The 17,434-nt window shown below is 42.1% G+C and overlaps 1 protein-coding gene across 1 annotated transcript; it reads left to right on the top strand.

Annotated features, from left to right (window-relative positions):
- The first annotated feature begins 10 nt into the window (after positions 1 to 10).
- Positions 11 to 16,299, top strand: gabra4 (gamma-aminobutyric acid type A receptor subunit alpha4). Its single transcript, XM_070836376.1, has 10 exons — positions 11 to 99; positions 245 to 363; positions 1,298 to 1,365; positions 1,612 to 1,832; positions 2,295 to 2,377; positions 5,752 to 5,895; positions 6,348 to 6,500; positions 13,097 to 13,353; positions 14,717 to 14,719; positions 15,766 to 16,299. Exons 1-10 carry the CDS (start codon positions 11 to 13, stop codon positions 16,297 to 16,299), a joined length of 1,671 nt encoding a protein of 556 aa, XP_070692477.1.
- Positions 16,300 to 17,434: the final 1,135 nt, after the last annotated feature.

Below are 17,434 nucleotides of genomic sequence, written 5' to 3'. Positions count from 1 at the left end.
GCATGCAAACATGGTTTCTGCCAAGAAGAAGGAGACGGTGACAGCGATGCGCCCCGCTTTTATTCGGACCCTCTTCTACTTTTTCTGTTTGGCCACTTGGTGAGTCCTTCAGTGTCTCTGTCCGCGGTGCTGAAAACCTCCTGCTCGCATCCCCCCACCCCCCTCCCCGACTCTAATGAAGCCCCTCTCTCACTTTAACTTATAGTGTCCTGATTCTTTTTTTTCTTCTTCTTCTTCTTTTTAGTGTAAAGAAAACCTCTGCACAGACAAAGAAGGATGAAAGGATCTATCCGGAGAATTTTACTCGCATTTTAGACCGACTTCTGGACGGCTATGACAACAGGCTGCGACCTGGATTCGGGGGTATGTAGGGAAAAAATACAAGTATTTAGAATAAAATAAGTCTTTTCTATATGAAAACTACCGATTATAATCACACGACAGCCCTGACACATTTGATCTGTTATTTTACTTCTTTTTTTTTTTTTATCATAAGAGATTAAACACACCATTAAGTGCAATAATAAGGTAGCTGTAAACACATCATCAAGCACCAAACACACCATGCAAGTCAAGTCAGTGATTATATATCACCCTCTGAAACACCAAATAAAAGGGAAAGTGGGAACTTTATTTTTAATTTCACTTTTCTTTCACACCACAAGGGACTACAAAAGAGCTTGAAAATGACTGCAAACTCACTAATGAGCGCCACATGCATCCTATAGCACCAGTCAGGTTTCTTTGCATGGCCCCAAAATCACAAATCACAATGCACACACACCTCCCCCTGTGCTGGAGACGTGCTCTGCATTGGACGGTGTTGCCTCATGGTCAAGTGTTGTCACCCAGCACACGCGATGTGAGCTGCTGTTTCAGACTTGATCCTGTAAGCTCGCACGTTTAAGCGAAATCACTTATATAACCGCGTGTGCGTTGCTGGACAGACGCTTAATGCACAGTCCAAGTGGTAAAAGTAGGGATTTGGTTTTCTGTGCATCGTGTCTGAGTCCACGACGTGTTTCTGTAAGAGATGGCTTTGCTGTGCACCAGCAGCCTCCACGTTCATTCACAGAGAACAAACAGGATTGTCTTTTTAGGTCTTTTAAAGTATCTTTGTTTCACTTCCATTAAGTGAATTCTATGGGTGAGATCAGCTACTGAGGTCTCAGGCCTTTAAAGACTGTTGCACACAAGTGTGAATAAGACTGGGGGCTGCTCTGTGACATGGAGGCATTTAGAACCAGGGAACCGTCATTAAATGTGACACTTGTTGTCTGTTTCATTGGCTCAATAGGTCCTGTGACTGAGGTCAAGACAGACATTTACGTGACAAGTTTTGGGCCTGTCTCAGATGTTGAAATGGTATGTACCCACGCTTCAAATGCAGTTTAACGCGTGTTGATTTGTCCTATTCGTGCTGTTGCACATAACTTTGCTCCAAGTCTGGTCATTGCAGAAGATACAGAACAAGAATTTGAATTCAATGACCCTTGCTACTTTTTATTCGTGTGGAAAACAAGGTGTTCTACCTCCAGATGAATGCAGATCACCAACCCACACACTAAACTCATATGTTTTTCTGTCTTTTGTCCATTTTCCCTGTCCTAGGAGTACACCATGGACGTGTTCTTTCGACAGACGTGGGTGGACCGGAGGTTGATGTACGAGGGCCCGATAGAGATTTTGAGGCTGAACAACCTGATGGTGACTAAAGTGTGGACACCAGACACCTTCTTCAGGAACGGCAAGAAGTCAGTCGCTCACAACATGACGGCCCCCAACAAGCTTTTCCGCATCATGAAGAATGGCACCATTCTGTACACTATGAGGTACTCTAGCATGCCGTCTATTTACTAAACATCTCTATTAACCTTCGGTGCATCTGCTTCCTACTCACATAATTCTATATTTTGGTGTCTGTGCTAATTGAGAAAAAGAAGTTGGACTAAGATTTAAAGCAATCAAGCAGATTTCCTGTGAAATCAAAGCTGGAGGCTCACAGTGTGTGAACAGAGCTGAGCTGTGTGGAGGCAGTGCAGAGGCTGCCTTTTCAGCAGGGAGAGTTTGGTACAAGTAAATCACTGACCTTCTCATGTGTCGGCCTACTGCTATCACTTCACCGATATGTGTTTATATCACAAGAATCAACCGTATCTCTGCGATTCCTCCACTGTGCTAGTTCACAACACTGCATGCCAATGCTGACAGGGAGCACACCGTGGTCAAGTTCTTGATGTGTGAGTGTGTCCAAGCGATCCTGTATTGAGCTACATCTCTCTGTGCTGCAACAGGTTGACTATTAGTGCTGAGTGTCCCATGAAGCTCGTGGACTTCCCCATGGATGGACATGCTTGCCCCCTCAAGTTTGGAAGCTGTAAGTCCTGTGTGTGTGTGTGTGTGTAAGAGTGAGAAAGTGAGGGAGTGTAGGTGACATAGACAGATAAGGAGGTGGAAACAGACATGGAGGGTGCTGTGGTCTGCACACAGTTTTAGACCACTGCAGAGAGTAACTGGCTCTCTGCACGGCAGGTGAAGAAGCAACCAACAACCAGATGTTTGCTGATGTGCTCAAACACTCTAAAACAAACCAGCTGTGCACTAACTGGTGGTCAGTAACACATCAGCAGTCTGCTGCCTTAAATACTGCTGCAGGGAAGTAAAGCCCAGATAGGCCCAAGAGGACAAAGTGTTCCTCTGCAGAATCCCACGAATATAGAGGAGACAAGCAAAAGTTGTCATTCACAGAGTGTAACATGATTTTGGATCCAATTAGTGTTACGTGTAATATTTTTTATCAGCAAATCAGTACTGTAGTTTCCCCTTTCCCCTTTTCCACTGAGTCATTATTATAGTAGCTGCAAACAAACAAAGCCATTGCTGAGCATACTGGCTGCCTCGACTGGCCTCCACACTGCATTTTACATTTTGTGCCCTCCAGTGTCATTTCACTGGAGACCCAATGGATGACTTTACATCGCTAAACAGGAGGCAATTTGCAAGTAGCACAAGGCAGGTATTTTCAGCAGAGTTTTGACTTTATTTTAGCGTACTCAGGTTTTTCTTTTATTGTTGTTCTCTGCTGTTATCATCTTCTATCCATCTCATTGCAAATGAAGCGTCTTCAGTGAGAGGTAGCAAGGACGAAAAAGCAGGATTCTTAAATTAGTCAACTTATTTGCTTTGTTGCTGAGAGTTTCGATGAGAAGATCGACACCACCAAACCTGCTCTGTCCGAAGGTGGCAGAATCTGCATCCAAGCACCTGTAAAACTCACTAATTAGCGCGTTAAGTCTTGTTTGTTTGATTTGGACACAGGCTGAAGTGTAAAAAGCTGTTTCCCAGTCTAAACAGCTGCTAGTTAGCTTCATATTTAACGGATGGTCATAAGAGTTGCATCCAGCTTCTCATCGAATTCTCGATTATAAAGCGATTGTGGAACTATCCCTTTAACACAGCTGACAATGATTATTCAGTCATGGTGTCACAAATCCAAATTTTATCCTGGCATGGTCTGGAAAGTTTTTTTTTAAAAAAGCGTTTTTTACAGAAACTCGGTCACATGATTGTTCTCTGCTTGGAGCTGGATTCTGTGCTGAGGAGCCGAGCACTTTGAGAGACACAATAATGAAGTATTTCATTCTTCATGGTGAACAATGAAGCCCTAGCTCAGCATCAGTGTTTATACTGAGCCTACTGGTCAGCAGAAATGACTTATCTCAAATAAAGGAGATTCTCAAATAGAGCAGCTCCGTCTTATCGGAGAAAAGCAGCAATTTGAAGATTACATCTGCAAGAGAAAGGAGAGGGAACAGAGAACGAGTTCGCCTTTACACTCGCCCAATCTGCCGTCAATTACCCAGTGTGGTGACATTGCAGAGGACAAATTCCCATTTTTCAGTTATTGTCGTCCCCCCCCCCCTCCTCTCACCATCCTGCTCTGCTGCTGCTAGCCTCCAGTCAGGAGGAAGCGACCATGGATCTGATGTGGCCTGAAGCGAAGGAAAGGTCAGAATCCCTTCCTCTGCCTCAGGATAGCACAGACCTATGCAGCTATTTTCCATAGCTGGTGTGTGTGTGTGTGTGTGTGTGTGTGTGTGTGCTAATTTTCACTCTGTCTGCTGTGCCTTCATTTTTTTCTCCATCTCTTTTTCTCTATCCCTCTCTCCTCGTCTCCTTTTCTGTTCCTCCATCTGGACTTGTGTGCACAGGCATTGCGTTCCACTCCATGACACACCAGAGTCATTTCATTTTGGCAGCACAGTTGGTATCCTGCCGATGTGGAGTCCCATAGGGAGTGGCAGGCACAGACAACTGGCATTTTGTTGTGCATCCACAGACTGACCAACCTCACCAGGATACATGCAACAAAACACTCCGAGGACGCAGTACTGGGAGGCAAATGGACCTCTTGTGATTTAAAGTATCTCTAAGTCAAAGGGAACTTTGCAACTTTTGCTTAGTTTGTGAACTATGACAGATGGGACCTCTGCGTACTTTGACCCTGACCACATTGCATAGGCTTCTGTGGATCTGACAGAGTGGACTGGATGCTGTCATGTATTCTTATTAGCAAACATCACCTATAAGCAAATCAGTGCCAATTCATTTCCATATGACGAAAGACCCTCCTTATTTTTTATCTTTCCAGTGGATGAATTACTTAGTTTTCTAGCTTTGAACAGAAGCGAGGGGTCAATCTGCCTCTCAGGGCTCGTAGCCCTAAAAAATTAATTAGTTAGTGGAGAGTTTTAGTATCCTGTGATGCTGCTTCAGAGGCTTCTAGCCATGAATACATAATACTGTGTCAGCATTTGAATACATGACCTCATTTAATTACATTTAAAGCAGCACTAATCAATATTCATATAACAATTGATAAAATGACTGAATGTCTGTTGTCAAAAATGTCACTCGTGGTGATGAACCCACAGATAATAACCACCGGACTCTGCAGCTGCCCGCAGCTTTACAGAGCATTTTAACGCCTTTCAGCTCATTGTTTCGCTCGCAGTTCTAATTTTCTGATTTGCCCTAGCAGCTCTCATCAACCTCAAATCCAGCAGCAGCAGGCAGCTGTCTTCGGTGAAAAAGCTTTAGACAATCTGTTCAGCAGCTAAAGAGCCAGACATTTTCATCAGTGATTTGTGCAGATCAAAACGGAGCTAAAAGAGAACGAATACTGGGCTTATGTTCAGGAGATTGCCGCAAGTAAAACTCCTGATGAATGCTAATATTGCTCCATGGCTACACCGTGTCTAAATATGCAACAATCACAAGCAATTTAAAAGTTTGTAAAATCTCAACTTTGCAGCTCGTTGTGCAGCTCAAAGTATCCAAAGAATCAATGTATGCAGATTCATATACAAAAAGTGAGAAAACATGCAGACTAAAGGTGAAAAAAAGTTTTAGTCATCATCAGCACAACTCATACAGAAGGTAATTCAAGAGATTCGAAAAGAAAGGCTTTTGAACTATCAGTGAGAAAGGTGGTAAGAGGCAGAGCTCATCAACTAGGTGTGTGTTGTCAGGAGGGCTTACAAATGTATGTGAATATGAATAACATGTATATGTATACACACACTTGCAAAAAATAGCCACATACATGTGAAAAGGTATCAATATGTACATATGGAACAGTTTAAAGTTCTGACAAACACGTCACACAAAGAATTTTTTGTCTTATTTTATATCCTGTTCACAACTCACAGTCAGTGACTCATAAGGGGGGGCTTTGCTGTCTGCCCACAGATGCCTATCCGAAAACAGAGATGATCTATACTTGGACCAAAGGGCCCCAGCATTCAGTGGAGGTCCCTCCCGAGTCCTCCAGCCTCGTTCAGTATGATCTCATCGGCCAGACGGTCTCCACTGAAACAATTAAGTCCATCACAGGTGAGACTATTATCCTTTCATCAGTTTGGGTTTTCAACGGGATTACACCGGAGGCTTACAAGCAAAATGGCTGCAGGGCTTGTTTTGATTAACCTGGCTGCTTTTACAAAATAATTGTTAAAAAATGTATTATATATATTATAAAATGTGCTCTCTTTTACTGAAAGAAAAGATGTTTGTGTTTGCCTCGAAATCAAACACTGAATATTATGCGTTGAGGCACTTCAGATGGCTTTTTCTTCATGTAAATACTGTACTGCCATAAAGTTGCCACAGGTGGCATTTGTCCATTTGGGTAAAAATGGATGGTATCACTAAAAAACAGAGAGTGGAAAAACCATAAAAAGGAATCAAATGTGACGTCTGTCTAAAGCTGCATTAATTGAAATCTGTCAGCCTGCACCTTTAAATTCTTTGTTAATCAAACTAATTCATTTCTGTTGATCCTTCAGGTGAATATGTGGTGATGACGGTCTACTTCCACTTGAAACGTAAAATGGGCTATTTCATGATTCAGACGTATATCCCCTGCATAATGACAGTAATCCTCTCCCAAGTGTCCTTCTGGATAAATAAAGAATCGGTCCCGGCACGCACAGTCTTTGGTATGTAGACCTCGCACATCCCTCATCCTGCACAGCCTCTCTGCTCTCTGTTTATTTATGTGATGCCTGCACGCCAACAGAGCATTCAGAGCTGGAGTGACTCTCCGCTCGGCACAACAATGACGTTATGTTACACTGTGAGGTGATTATGGGACATGTAAAGAGCTGCTGTTTTTATCTTAAGATTGATACGTGAAATACAAGCTCACCAGCATTACTTTTCAAAATCAGCAGGGAAAATAATCTGAAAACTCGTTACTGACAAGAAGCCCCAGGAGGTAATTTTGATTTTAGGTATCTACAGGCTTCAAATCAAATCAAATCTAATCAAGAGCAGTTTTTAACCGACTTCTCATTTACGCAGATTATAATAAGATCAAACTAAGTTAAAAAATGCCTGTACTACTTTAATGAGGCTTAAACGGAACAATATCTCAATCCTGTCACTATTTCTTCATTTTAAACTGAAGTCTATGAAGTCTATGATTCCAGGGGTGTCAAACTCATTTTAGTTCAGGGGCCACAAACAGCCCAATTTGATCTCAAGTTGGCAGTAAAATCACAGCACAATAAGATAACAACAACTCCAAAGTTTTCCCTTTGTTTTAGTGCAAAAAAGTACAAGTACATTCTGAAAATGTTCACATTTAATGAACTATCTTTTTACAAAATATTATGAAAGACCTGTAATTTTCATACTTTTCAAAGTCATCCAGCAGGCCGGATTAGGGCCTCTGGCTGGCCGGTTTTGGCCCGCGGGCCGTATGTTTGACACCCCTGGTTTATTCTCTAATGCTTTTTCATATGAATATTAAATGAGGTGTTAAGGATTACAATTTGAAAGTCCGTAATTTAATTACAGTTAGGAATGACAGAGATATTATTTGAGTTTGAAGGAGGGTTGATATCAGCTTAGTTTCTCGCTTCAGTGTGTTCAGTGAAGATACTGGACGTGTTAGCTTAGCATGGTTAGCCTCTGCCAAACAAGGAGAAATGTGACCACTGGTCATTTTGTAGTTGTGTTATTCACATGTTGTGTGTTCTTAGCTAGCTTGCTACGGTTAGCTAATTAGGAGGTTTGCTCAGAGTTTAGGGGGAGTAGAGGTCGGAACTTGTGCACAGTAACCGAGGCTAAACTAAGCTAAGCTAAGCTAAGATAATGTTAGCTTGGGATGTCTGCTTGTTAAGTCAGCGTCTTGTTTTCTATTGCTGCCTTGCTGCCTCGTGGTGCCATAGTTGTGACATGTATGTTTGGCGTTCAAGTGGTTACATTGTGAGAACACAGTTGCTAGGCAATGCTGCTCGGCAACATGGACGGCAAAAGACGCGTCGCTGTCGGTGTATAGACGCCACCGAGGCTAACAATTTAACCAGAGAGTCTGATATAACTTGGCAATATGTAACTTCACGTTAACACACAAAATGTGAGGCTGTTGGGAATATCAACATTTTCCTTAGACAAAATACCAAGAAGAACTCCATACAAATACAATTACACAATAATTAACTTCCATGGTGCTCTTTGTTCCAGGAAATGTCAAAAACACGTCATAACTTCATTCTACAAAATTAAGCTAATAAAGTAATGTAACTATTTGCCCGACACTGGTTTGCAGTTGGAATTTGCTACAAGCAAACAAGCTAGCAGCATTTTCAGACTATGAGTTGATTTCTTTACTTTCGTGGACAAATATAACGTCTTATTTCTTTCGGAGACCATGGTATGTGTCTTGTTATTCATTTTTATTAAAGAAAAAAGCCATCAAACGAGGACTCAGAAAGAAAAAAATATAAAGAAGATGGAAAGTGCCCCAAGAGAGTTTTACTCCAAACCACTAGGGGCTGTCTTGCCCCAGATCTTTCACAATACTATTCTATATATTGCTCCAAACTAATGAATTATTCCTTGCACATATTTCCTCGCTGGATGACCAAAATTATATTTTAGGGGCTGTAGACTTTGATCAAGTTACCTCAAAATCTGTTGTACACAACAAAACAAAGACTAATGATAGCCTGCCTGTAGGCAACTCGTAGGCATTATCTTTGCTTGCGTTTGTCAGGTACAAGTTAAGTTAGATGAAGGTGTAGGCATCTTACCCCCATTTTCATTAGTTACACTTTTCCTCAAAACAAGTTTCCAATTGACGATATAATAATAATCTAACTTGAGGCATTGAACTCCTTATATTCTTTATGGTTGTTGCAGTGTTACATTGCTTATGAAGAGTGTGATCTCATTACATTATCTGGCATTTTATCACATTTTCCAGCGTCGTTGTATTATCCATCACTTCTGCTTTGTCTGTTGCGTTCAGTTTTTGGCCTGTGACCTACTTGCGCTCCCCCTGGCTCCCCTGGTACAGTGTTTGGGTCCCTGTCCTACATCAGACTGACTAGTGTGTTTCGATAGAGAGACAGATAGAGCCGCTAAAACTAGACCAGTGTTGCGGGTTCTTGTTGTTTCATGGGTAAGGCGCAGCTCACTCTGCTGGTTTGTCAACCACAATCCTCCATTTACGGTGATAGAAAATCATTCAGTGACAATGGCACTGACACTTGTCCTCCATTTTGAGAGTCGTTCTGATAGATTATGTTCTGGAGCATCATTTTCAAGAGGTAATTTTAACTTGTCACCATGAGAGATGAGTGAGAAAGAAAAATGATAGTCAGTGACAATCGATCATTCTCAGAACAGCTATGTGACATGTTGCCTGCAAAGTGTGTGGAGCTACAAAGTGAGTTTTTGAATTTATCAATAAGACACCCTTTATGAAGGGATTTGATCATTATAATGGCTTAGTTAATGGTTCATACTGCAAATCATTAGCTTCAGAGATCATAAGCAATTAGTAATGGACAGCGTTTGGGTTTCTAGGTTGTGAAAAATCTCTTTGACAAAACAACATTGAAAACAATCTAAGGGATTTTTCACAACACAACAACCCAAGATGTGTTCTTATTAATGGTTTACAACTCACTTGTAAAGCATAAACAAATAAGTTGCTAAATGTTAGTTACAATTCATAAACCATTTATAAATTGTGCTTTGATATTAATCCCCTATCATGGATATCAAAATAAGTTGATTTCCAATGTGGTGCTTAAAACTCTTAAAACAGTTTTCAGCCCCATAAACCAGTTCATTAGACTTCATCCAGCTCCACACAAAGGCGTTGTATGTTTTTCACAAACACCTATAAACAGACTTTGGTGGTTAAAATTGGAGGACTTCCCCTTTAATCATAATAACAGGCCTGTTGTTGGCTGGCAGCTGCATTCAGTCAAACTGTGACAGCAGACTGAAGCCAAACAACAAACCTCCCTAATAAACTGATGCTGGTGACACACACACACACATACACACACACACACACACACTGCAGCGTCACCTGTACCCATCCAGTGTGCAGTGTTTCTGCTGTTTCCTGTAGTACTGTGTTTTGCAGTGTAACAAAGCACTGGGGGATCAATGCGGCTCTCCCGCAGTGACCGATGTATATGACAATCCAGCTGCGCATTCCCCTGCCCCCCCCCACCCCAAGCTGTCCAGCATAACCCAGGCATCACAGCAGCACAACTATTGTTGAGCTTCTTGGCAGTGGATTTCTGCTGTTATCCGCTGTGTTTAACTGTGTGTGTGTGTGTGTGGATGGGAAGGGAGGAGGGTGGTCGGTGTTTGGATGTCTCCTCTTTCTCCCCCGCAGCCCCGCTCTGTTTTGACATCCTGCCTCGGTGACTCAACCACGGTGTCCTGCTATGAGAAGGAAGAGGCAGTTTGTCAGGAAGACAAACAGGAGTGGAGGGAGGATTAGCGCTGGAGCGTCTTGGCTTCGGATACAGTATAGGGGTCAGAGTAAAAAGCAGATTTTCGACAAGCTCATTCAAAGCCTTAAGTGATTGGTTTTTATGCCTTTGACACAATGTGATTGTTGTTCACTGCAATGTTTGTGTGGAATGAGAGCGTGAAGGTGAGGAGGTCACAAAGTAATTCCTGCTCTGCCATGTTGGAAACGTGTGAGCTCACGGCACTTTATAGGAATAGGAATAGGAATTTAACATTTTACTTTACAATAACTTTTGCTTTCCTTGTGAAACTTAGGTGAGAAGACTGATACCATTCTCAAGGCTGTGTGTTATAGACACAGACCAGGAGCAAAATACGGAACTATTTATTTTAGGACTTTGGAGAAATCTGATTTGTGTGTATCCTTTAAACTGGCACGAGTATGCAGCATCTGTTTTTCTATTTGCAGGAGTAACTATAGGACCAAAATATCCCCTGCAGGCTGTATTCCTGTTGTTTGTGAGAAGTAAAAAAGATATAATTGAGGGAAGGGTGAAATGAAAGTGAAATGAATCACTTTGAAGTCCGTTTAAACTCTCTGTTTAATCAATGCGTACAGCACAGCACAGCACAGCACAGCACAGCACAGCACAGCACAGCACAGCACAGCACAGCACAGCACAGCGCTGTTTACATGTATATACCAGAAGTTCCACAGTAAGTGGAATTTTATTTAGATGACTGGGAACAAGAAAAAAACACATGGAAGCTTTCAGCTTCAGATGCAGGTTCAGTATATCTGTCAACCATCTCATTTTTTGCTTATGTTGAGAACAGCTTTATATTAGAGGTTAATATCCTCAAACTGTGGCCTCAAGCCTCAAGTTCACCTATCAATGTCATCCAGCTGCTGTTGATTGACAGGTAATTATATAGCGGTCACGTCCGGGCACAGGGGATGAATTTATGTTGGGCAAGGACTCTGCAGCACAGATTGTCCCAGGTCTCCAATGTAAAGGGGATTTTCTCCAAATCACATTATTGCTATTGGTTAATAATACCAAGGACGAGTGATGAGCTACGGGCTTATATGGTAACCGTCTGTTATTGTAGGAGCCACATGTGACCTAGCGTGCTGGCCAGATCGCTGTCTTGTTCTATTTTTATGGTATCTCTCTTGGTCCAGCGAAGATTGAAGGAAGAACATGTGACATTCAGCCTAGAGATGGACTCTACTACATCTTTTGATATACATCAGACTATTAAACATTATTTGGAGGCAGAGCTTTTGTTTGCAGGCAGAAATGATCCTGTTGGTTGAGTTAAACCTCAACTTAACTTGAGTTAGCTATTTTCTCAGTGAAGAATATGTGAAAACAACCCTTACATTGAAGGAAAGCTGTATAGGTTGGCTAGTTAGCCTAATTAGCTTTTTTCAGCCATGTAGAAGTTATTTAAAGCTGTGCTGATCAATGCTTTTTGGATTAAGAATGGATTGAATTGTTATATATGAATTATTATATATAATTATTATATATGATAGACTCGCTTGTAGTGATGAACCCACAGAAACTATGATCTGACGCTGCCCTTCCTGTCATGGCGCAACTGTTTTGGTTTACTCTCTCTCTCTGTTACTCTACTTTTGTCCATATATATGCAGTTACCTAACGCTATAATTCCCTGAGACAATGTAATCGTGAGGGATTTAGAAATGGGTGCACATCCTCCACGACCCACCACCACCACTCGCTCTGTCTCCATACAAGCGTGCAGCTTCAGCTAGGTCTTGTTAGAAAAATATAACAGAAAATCAGTCTTGGGAGGAGAAAACACATAAAAAAATCAGAGCAAAGATCCAAAAAACACAAAGTACAAAAGAAAATACGGCTTAAAGCTCTTACAGAAAAACACAGACTTGACTTGACTTGACCAAATGCTGTCCGTGCATAATTATGAAAATATTACGACAGTGAACAACATTGCCGGTTCGTGACAACAACACACTGATAATAATCATAGTCAGCTAGCGCGCCACATTTCACTTACTTGCAAGAAATTTCCTCTTCTCTTCTTTTTGCAATGATTGTTGCATTTGTGTTTTTTGTTAATAAGCTTGTGTTTTTCTAGTTTGCAAAGTATTTTGAATGTGCAGTTTGTTCGGCAACTCTTAGCCATCGTAAACAACAGTCAGAATAAGTCAGAGATAAGCTAGTGAACAAAGGGGAGCATTTAGTAGCAGAAGGGCTAAAGATTTTCCTTGTGAGTCGGTGGAGATGAAAACCAGAGCTAAAAAGGTGTTATATAAGGTGACAGTATGTCAGTGTTGCAGCTTGTTGTGCTGCCCACAAGTGGCTGAAGAAACAGTTAATGCAGGTGTAAATACCGTGGTTCTTTTTGTCCATGTCTACCATTTCAGAGAGCCAAATATATTTGCTTCATTATCCCCCTGCATTCAGTTAATGAAATATGCTGATGGAGAACAACCTAATGTACATGGGTTATTGAACACTGTGCAAATGATCTTTATCACCATGCATCTGGCAATTACATGAAAATCAGGGTGTTTCACTCTGATCTACAATGAGATGGTGTTTGATACATGCTTAACTGTGGGAGGAACAGCAGTTTCACAGACAGATAAACATTTAGTCTTAATTGTAAATCATTTTATAACAAATCAGATATGTTTGATTTTTTTACTCAAGTGAAACTGCAGTGACCTTCAGCATAAATATGAAAAACCATGTTTCCACTCACAGTACAGGCTCATATGTTTGATGTTGTTCTCTTTTTGATACCATTGAAGGCATCACCACCGTACTGACCATGACGACGCTCAGTATCAGCGCCCGCCACTCCCTTCCAAAGGTCTCATACGCCACTGCGATGGACTGGTTCATCGCTGTCTGCTTCGCCTTTGTCTTCTCTGCCCTCATTGAGTTTGCCGCTGTAAACTACTTCACCAACGCACAGATCGAGCGGGCCAAGAAGAAGCCAGCCAAATGTCCCCCGGTGCCCCAAACCACGCCTGTCAAGGTCAAGGACACGGAGGAAGTGCTGCAGGTGATTTTTGTGGCTGTGGCAAAACGTCTGATAGCATTTAACTTCAAGGAGTACTTACACAGCATGTCCCTTATTATGTGCTTACTGTATCTGGCCTTTAGCCTAGACTTTTGAATGGCCAGGAGTGGGCCTGCCAGAGGACCATCAGCTGTGCTCCTGCTCATAAGACCTAAGAGGATCCAAAATGTAGGGAAAATAGGATATATCTAATCCCAGGATATGAGGTTATTTTTCCTTATACCACCAGAAAGTGCTTCTATCTGGCTGTTGAATTGAAAAGAAATATTATGAAAGTTGTCTACGTTTTAGCACCACAAATGTGAATATACTATACTTAAAACCACAAACAGGGCACTGGACTTGGCGGTGACACTCTCAACCACTATTTTATGGTCATTCACAGTATTTTACTTTTCTTATGTCACCTACAAATGATGTTTGATTGTGTGGAAAAAGTTCCTGCGGACTGTCACTGTTCCTGAGAAAGGTCAAAACATTGATTCTACCTGTTTCTTTCACCCGATTACGCAGATAAATGCTCTGTCAACCTCGACATGTTGCAACAACTGCTTGTTAAATGTGGTAAATGAGGCGGACAATAAAATTACACACTTAAAATATTTCACACCTGCGAGCCCCAAATCAGCTTGGATACATTTAGCTTTTGTTCAGCCATAAATTTAGCTCCTGATTTGTTGACTCTGGTTTAAAGAAGACAGAAAAAAAAGTGAGAAAAAAACAGGGTCTGAAAACAGCTTCGCAGCACAGATGTTTGAGAGCTAATCACGCTGTGTTTGCTGTGGAACCTTTATTTTGAAATTCTACAAGAATAAATTGACATAATCTCCTATTTCTGTATCGGCAGTAGAGACAAATTACATTGACACCATGACAGCTGACATATGGATTGGATGAGAATTCATGAATATGCCATGAAGCTATTTTAGAGCTCTTTGTCAGATATGATAAATGTGTTACCTTTCATGTAACTGCAGTAATGTACTTATGGTGCTGTATAAACACTGTTACTGATGGGAGGCCTGGGAAAAGAAGGAAGAAGTGCACATTTCTTAGACTTTTTGTTACTAAAAGAGATAATGTTCAATATTTCGTCTACTGTTAACTGATCATTGAAGCTGACACAACCCAGCAATGCATATGCCAGTTTTACACTAACTACTTTAAGTTGCCCCCTCCTTGTCGAAATCCCAGTGTGGCGTAATCATGCCTGAATGCAGTATAGTGACAACGGCACTTCAGTGGATTAGTAGGTTGCCACGGCAACGCAGCCCGGGTACATCTGTATAGGTTTCAGAGAGGCTCTGGCGCTGAGGGGAAAAATTAATACTCTTTTCCTCGAGAGCAGGTCCTGTTGGCGCTACCAAGGGGGACTTGGCATGGGGGTCAGGGTGTTTTGATGGTTCAAGCTCCTTTAAACTCACCCAGGATGAAAAAGCAAAAGCCTGCTATCCACACACACACACACACACACACACTTCCTCTGCTGCACATGGGACACAATAACACTGGATCCTTTCAGTTTCGGGGGGGTGGATTATTCCTGCAAATGCCTTAGTACCAGCATCACACTCTCCCTGCTTGAAAACATCAACTCTCAAAGGATAAGCTCTTTTGACGCTACACTGCATTACCGCCCCGATGAAGTGCTACCTACTTTCTGTCTTAAGCTTGTGTGAAATGAGTGAAATCCCTGGTAAGTGACATCTGTATTGCACACACTCTATCGTTTGCTTCCAGATGAAGGCCATCTGTGTCAGGGGGACTGTAATCAGATCAATATGACAAGGTTTATGTTGCCCGGCCCGCTTTTCCGAATGGGAAAGCAAGTGAGCTTTACCTTGCCTGCGAACGCCTTCAAATGTGAAGCAGACAGGAGGAACGGGAACATTATTCACCTTCCAAATCCCCACGTTGTTTTCTCTCAAATGTGGACCCACATTTTACTGAACCAGCTTATTTTATGATTTAGACCAGAACTTGATGCGATTAATATGATCACTTAGTAAACAGGAATATGTATCAGGGTTGTTAAATACTTTGGGCAAATATTTTCGCAGGGTATAAAATTGTCTGAGACCCCCTTCAGAGAGGATCAGATGGGTGGATTATAAAACAGAGCAGAAAGAATGATACTAATATTGATACTTGACTTTAAAGGTCTGATAATTATATATTGACTAATATTCATTTACACATGAACACATAAACACGTGACAAAAATCAACAATGTATTGGCAGATATTACTGGCCGGTGCATTCATTGGTCAGGCTCTACTGTAGAACATTCACACCTAACAGATATTAATGAACTTAAGCACAAGGAGCTTCCATTAAGTGAGAAAATACCAATATTGGTAAACTCTTATGCATTGGTCTGCTTTGTTTTTTCAGAATCCTGACACCAACGGTAACCTGAGGAAGCGGATGAATTATATTTCCCACCAAGAGCCCAGTTGTCACCAGAAAGCCCAGTCCACCACCAACATTTCGGGAGTGGGAAGATCGAGGCCTCTGCGACCGTTAGCCGGCGGACCCAACGGCAGCTCCTCCACCCTCTCCCGCTGCAGCCCCAAATCTGAGAGCCTGCTCAGCGTGGCCTCCTCCTCCGCCCAGCTGGTGAAGAGTACGCCCCAGGCAGCGGCCTCCACGCCAGACGTGATGGCGGGGACGCCGTGCAGGCAGAACACCGGCACCTCGTCCCTGCAGCAGCTGCTGGGGCCCAAGCTGGAGCGCATCCAGATGATGGGGAACAAACTGGAGCTAAAGCAGACGCCGTGCTCCCAGCCCACCACTGCTGGTATGGGCGGAACGAGCAAAATTGACAAGTATGCACGGATCCTGTTCCCAGTGTCCTTCGGGGCTTTTAATATGGTCTACTGGGTGGTGTACTTATCAAAGGACACGATGGTGGCTAAAGGTGGCTAGACTTTGCTCTGGCAACAAGAGGGGAGATGCATTTCTTTTAACGGGGAAGCAAGTCAGGATTATGGAAGTTTGCAAACAATAAGAGGAAACTATTGTTCTTGCCAAACAGACACAGGTGAAATGTGCTCACCAAGCACTTTCATATACTGGAGAACACACTCAGAATACATTTATTTTTTTCTTCTTAAGGTCCTCGAACAGCAAGCATGGGAACAAATCAACCAAATTAGAAATGTCTGAGTCAACACAAGAAAGAACACCTGCAAACTGGAATATGCTACTGTCCTCTTTATATCGTGCGACGTCTGACTGTGAAGGTTTTCACTGGCTTCAACTGCCTCATGATCCCTTTTGGCCTGCAGTCAAGATAAAGCATGGGATTTTTTTCATTTTCCTATTTTTGTACCCTGCACCTGGCAAGATGTTTGGATGTGTGCGCCGTCCTGAAATGAACTGCATCAACGCTATGTAAATATATGAATTTATTAGGATAAATCGATTTATAATTAATGATTACACTGTACTTCCATTCGAATATGAAGACTTGTTGCTTTGGTGCCAGCAGGTTAGATAGAGCAAAGTTGAACCGTTCGAGTGAACAAAGGGACTCAGGTAGTGGTTTCCAGGGACTTTCACTTCCTGAATGCTGGCCAAATAATGGTCAAACTACAATGAAATAGGTTTTGGTCAGGATGAAAGCCCTCAAACCAGGCTGAATGCAGCTTTGGCCGGGACCAGATCAGCTCTGAAAAGCCTCTCTTGTACAGTACCTACTTGCAAAGCATCTTTCTTATGCGAGATGGATTAACTAATCTGGAAATACTGAAGATGAAATTTAGGGATCAGGCAGAAAGTAGTAAAGACAAGTTATTAATTCATGTAACAGTAGGATTTAAGCTTCTTTCCTGCCATCGTGGGTTACCAAATAGTAGTTGAAGATTGCGGGCAAGTGATTAAAATACATTCATAGCATGAAGAAATAGAGGGAACAGAAAGTGAAGCCATTTGTCAGCAGATCACTGCAGCAATAACATAGTGGGTTGGATTGTGTAGGGACAGTTTTGCCATGTATGATAAAGAAATGGGACTGAATTGATCCACAGCCTCTCCAGGGGACAAGAGCTGTCATCCACCT

Source organism: Pempheris klunzingeri, chromosome 9 (assembly GCF_042242105.1).
Source record: "Pempheris klunzingeri isolate RE-2024b chromosome 9, fPemKlu1.hap1, whole genome shotgun sequence".
NCBI classification, from domain to species: Eukaryota; Metazoa; Chordata; class Actinopteri; order Acropomatiformes; family Pempheridae; genus Pempheris; species Pempheris klunzingeri.
This window is presented reverse-complemented; position numbering and strand designations above follow the sequence as displayed.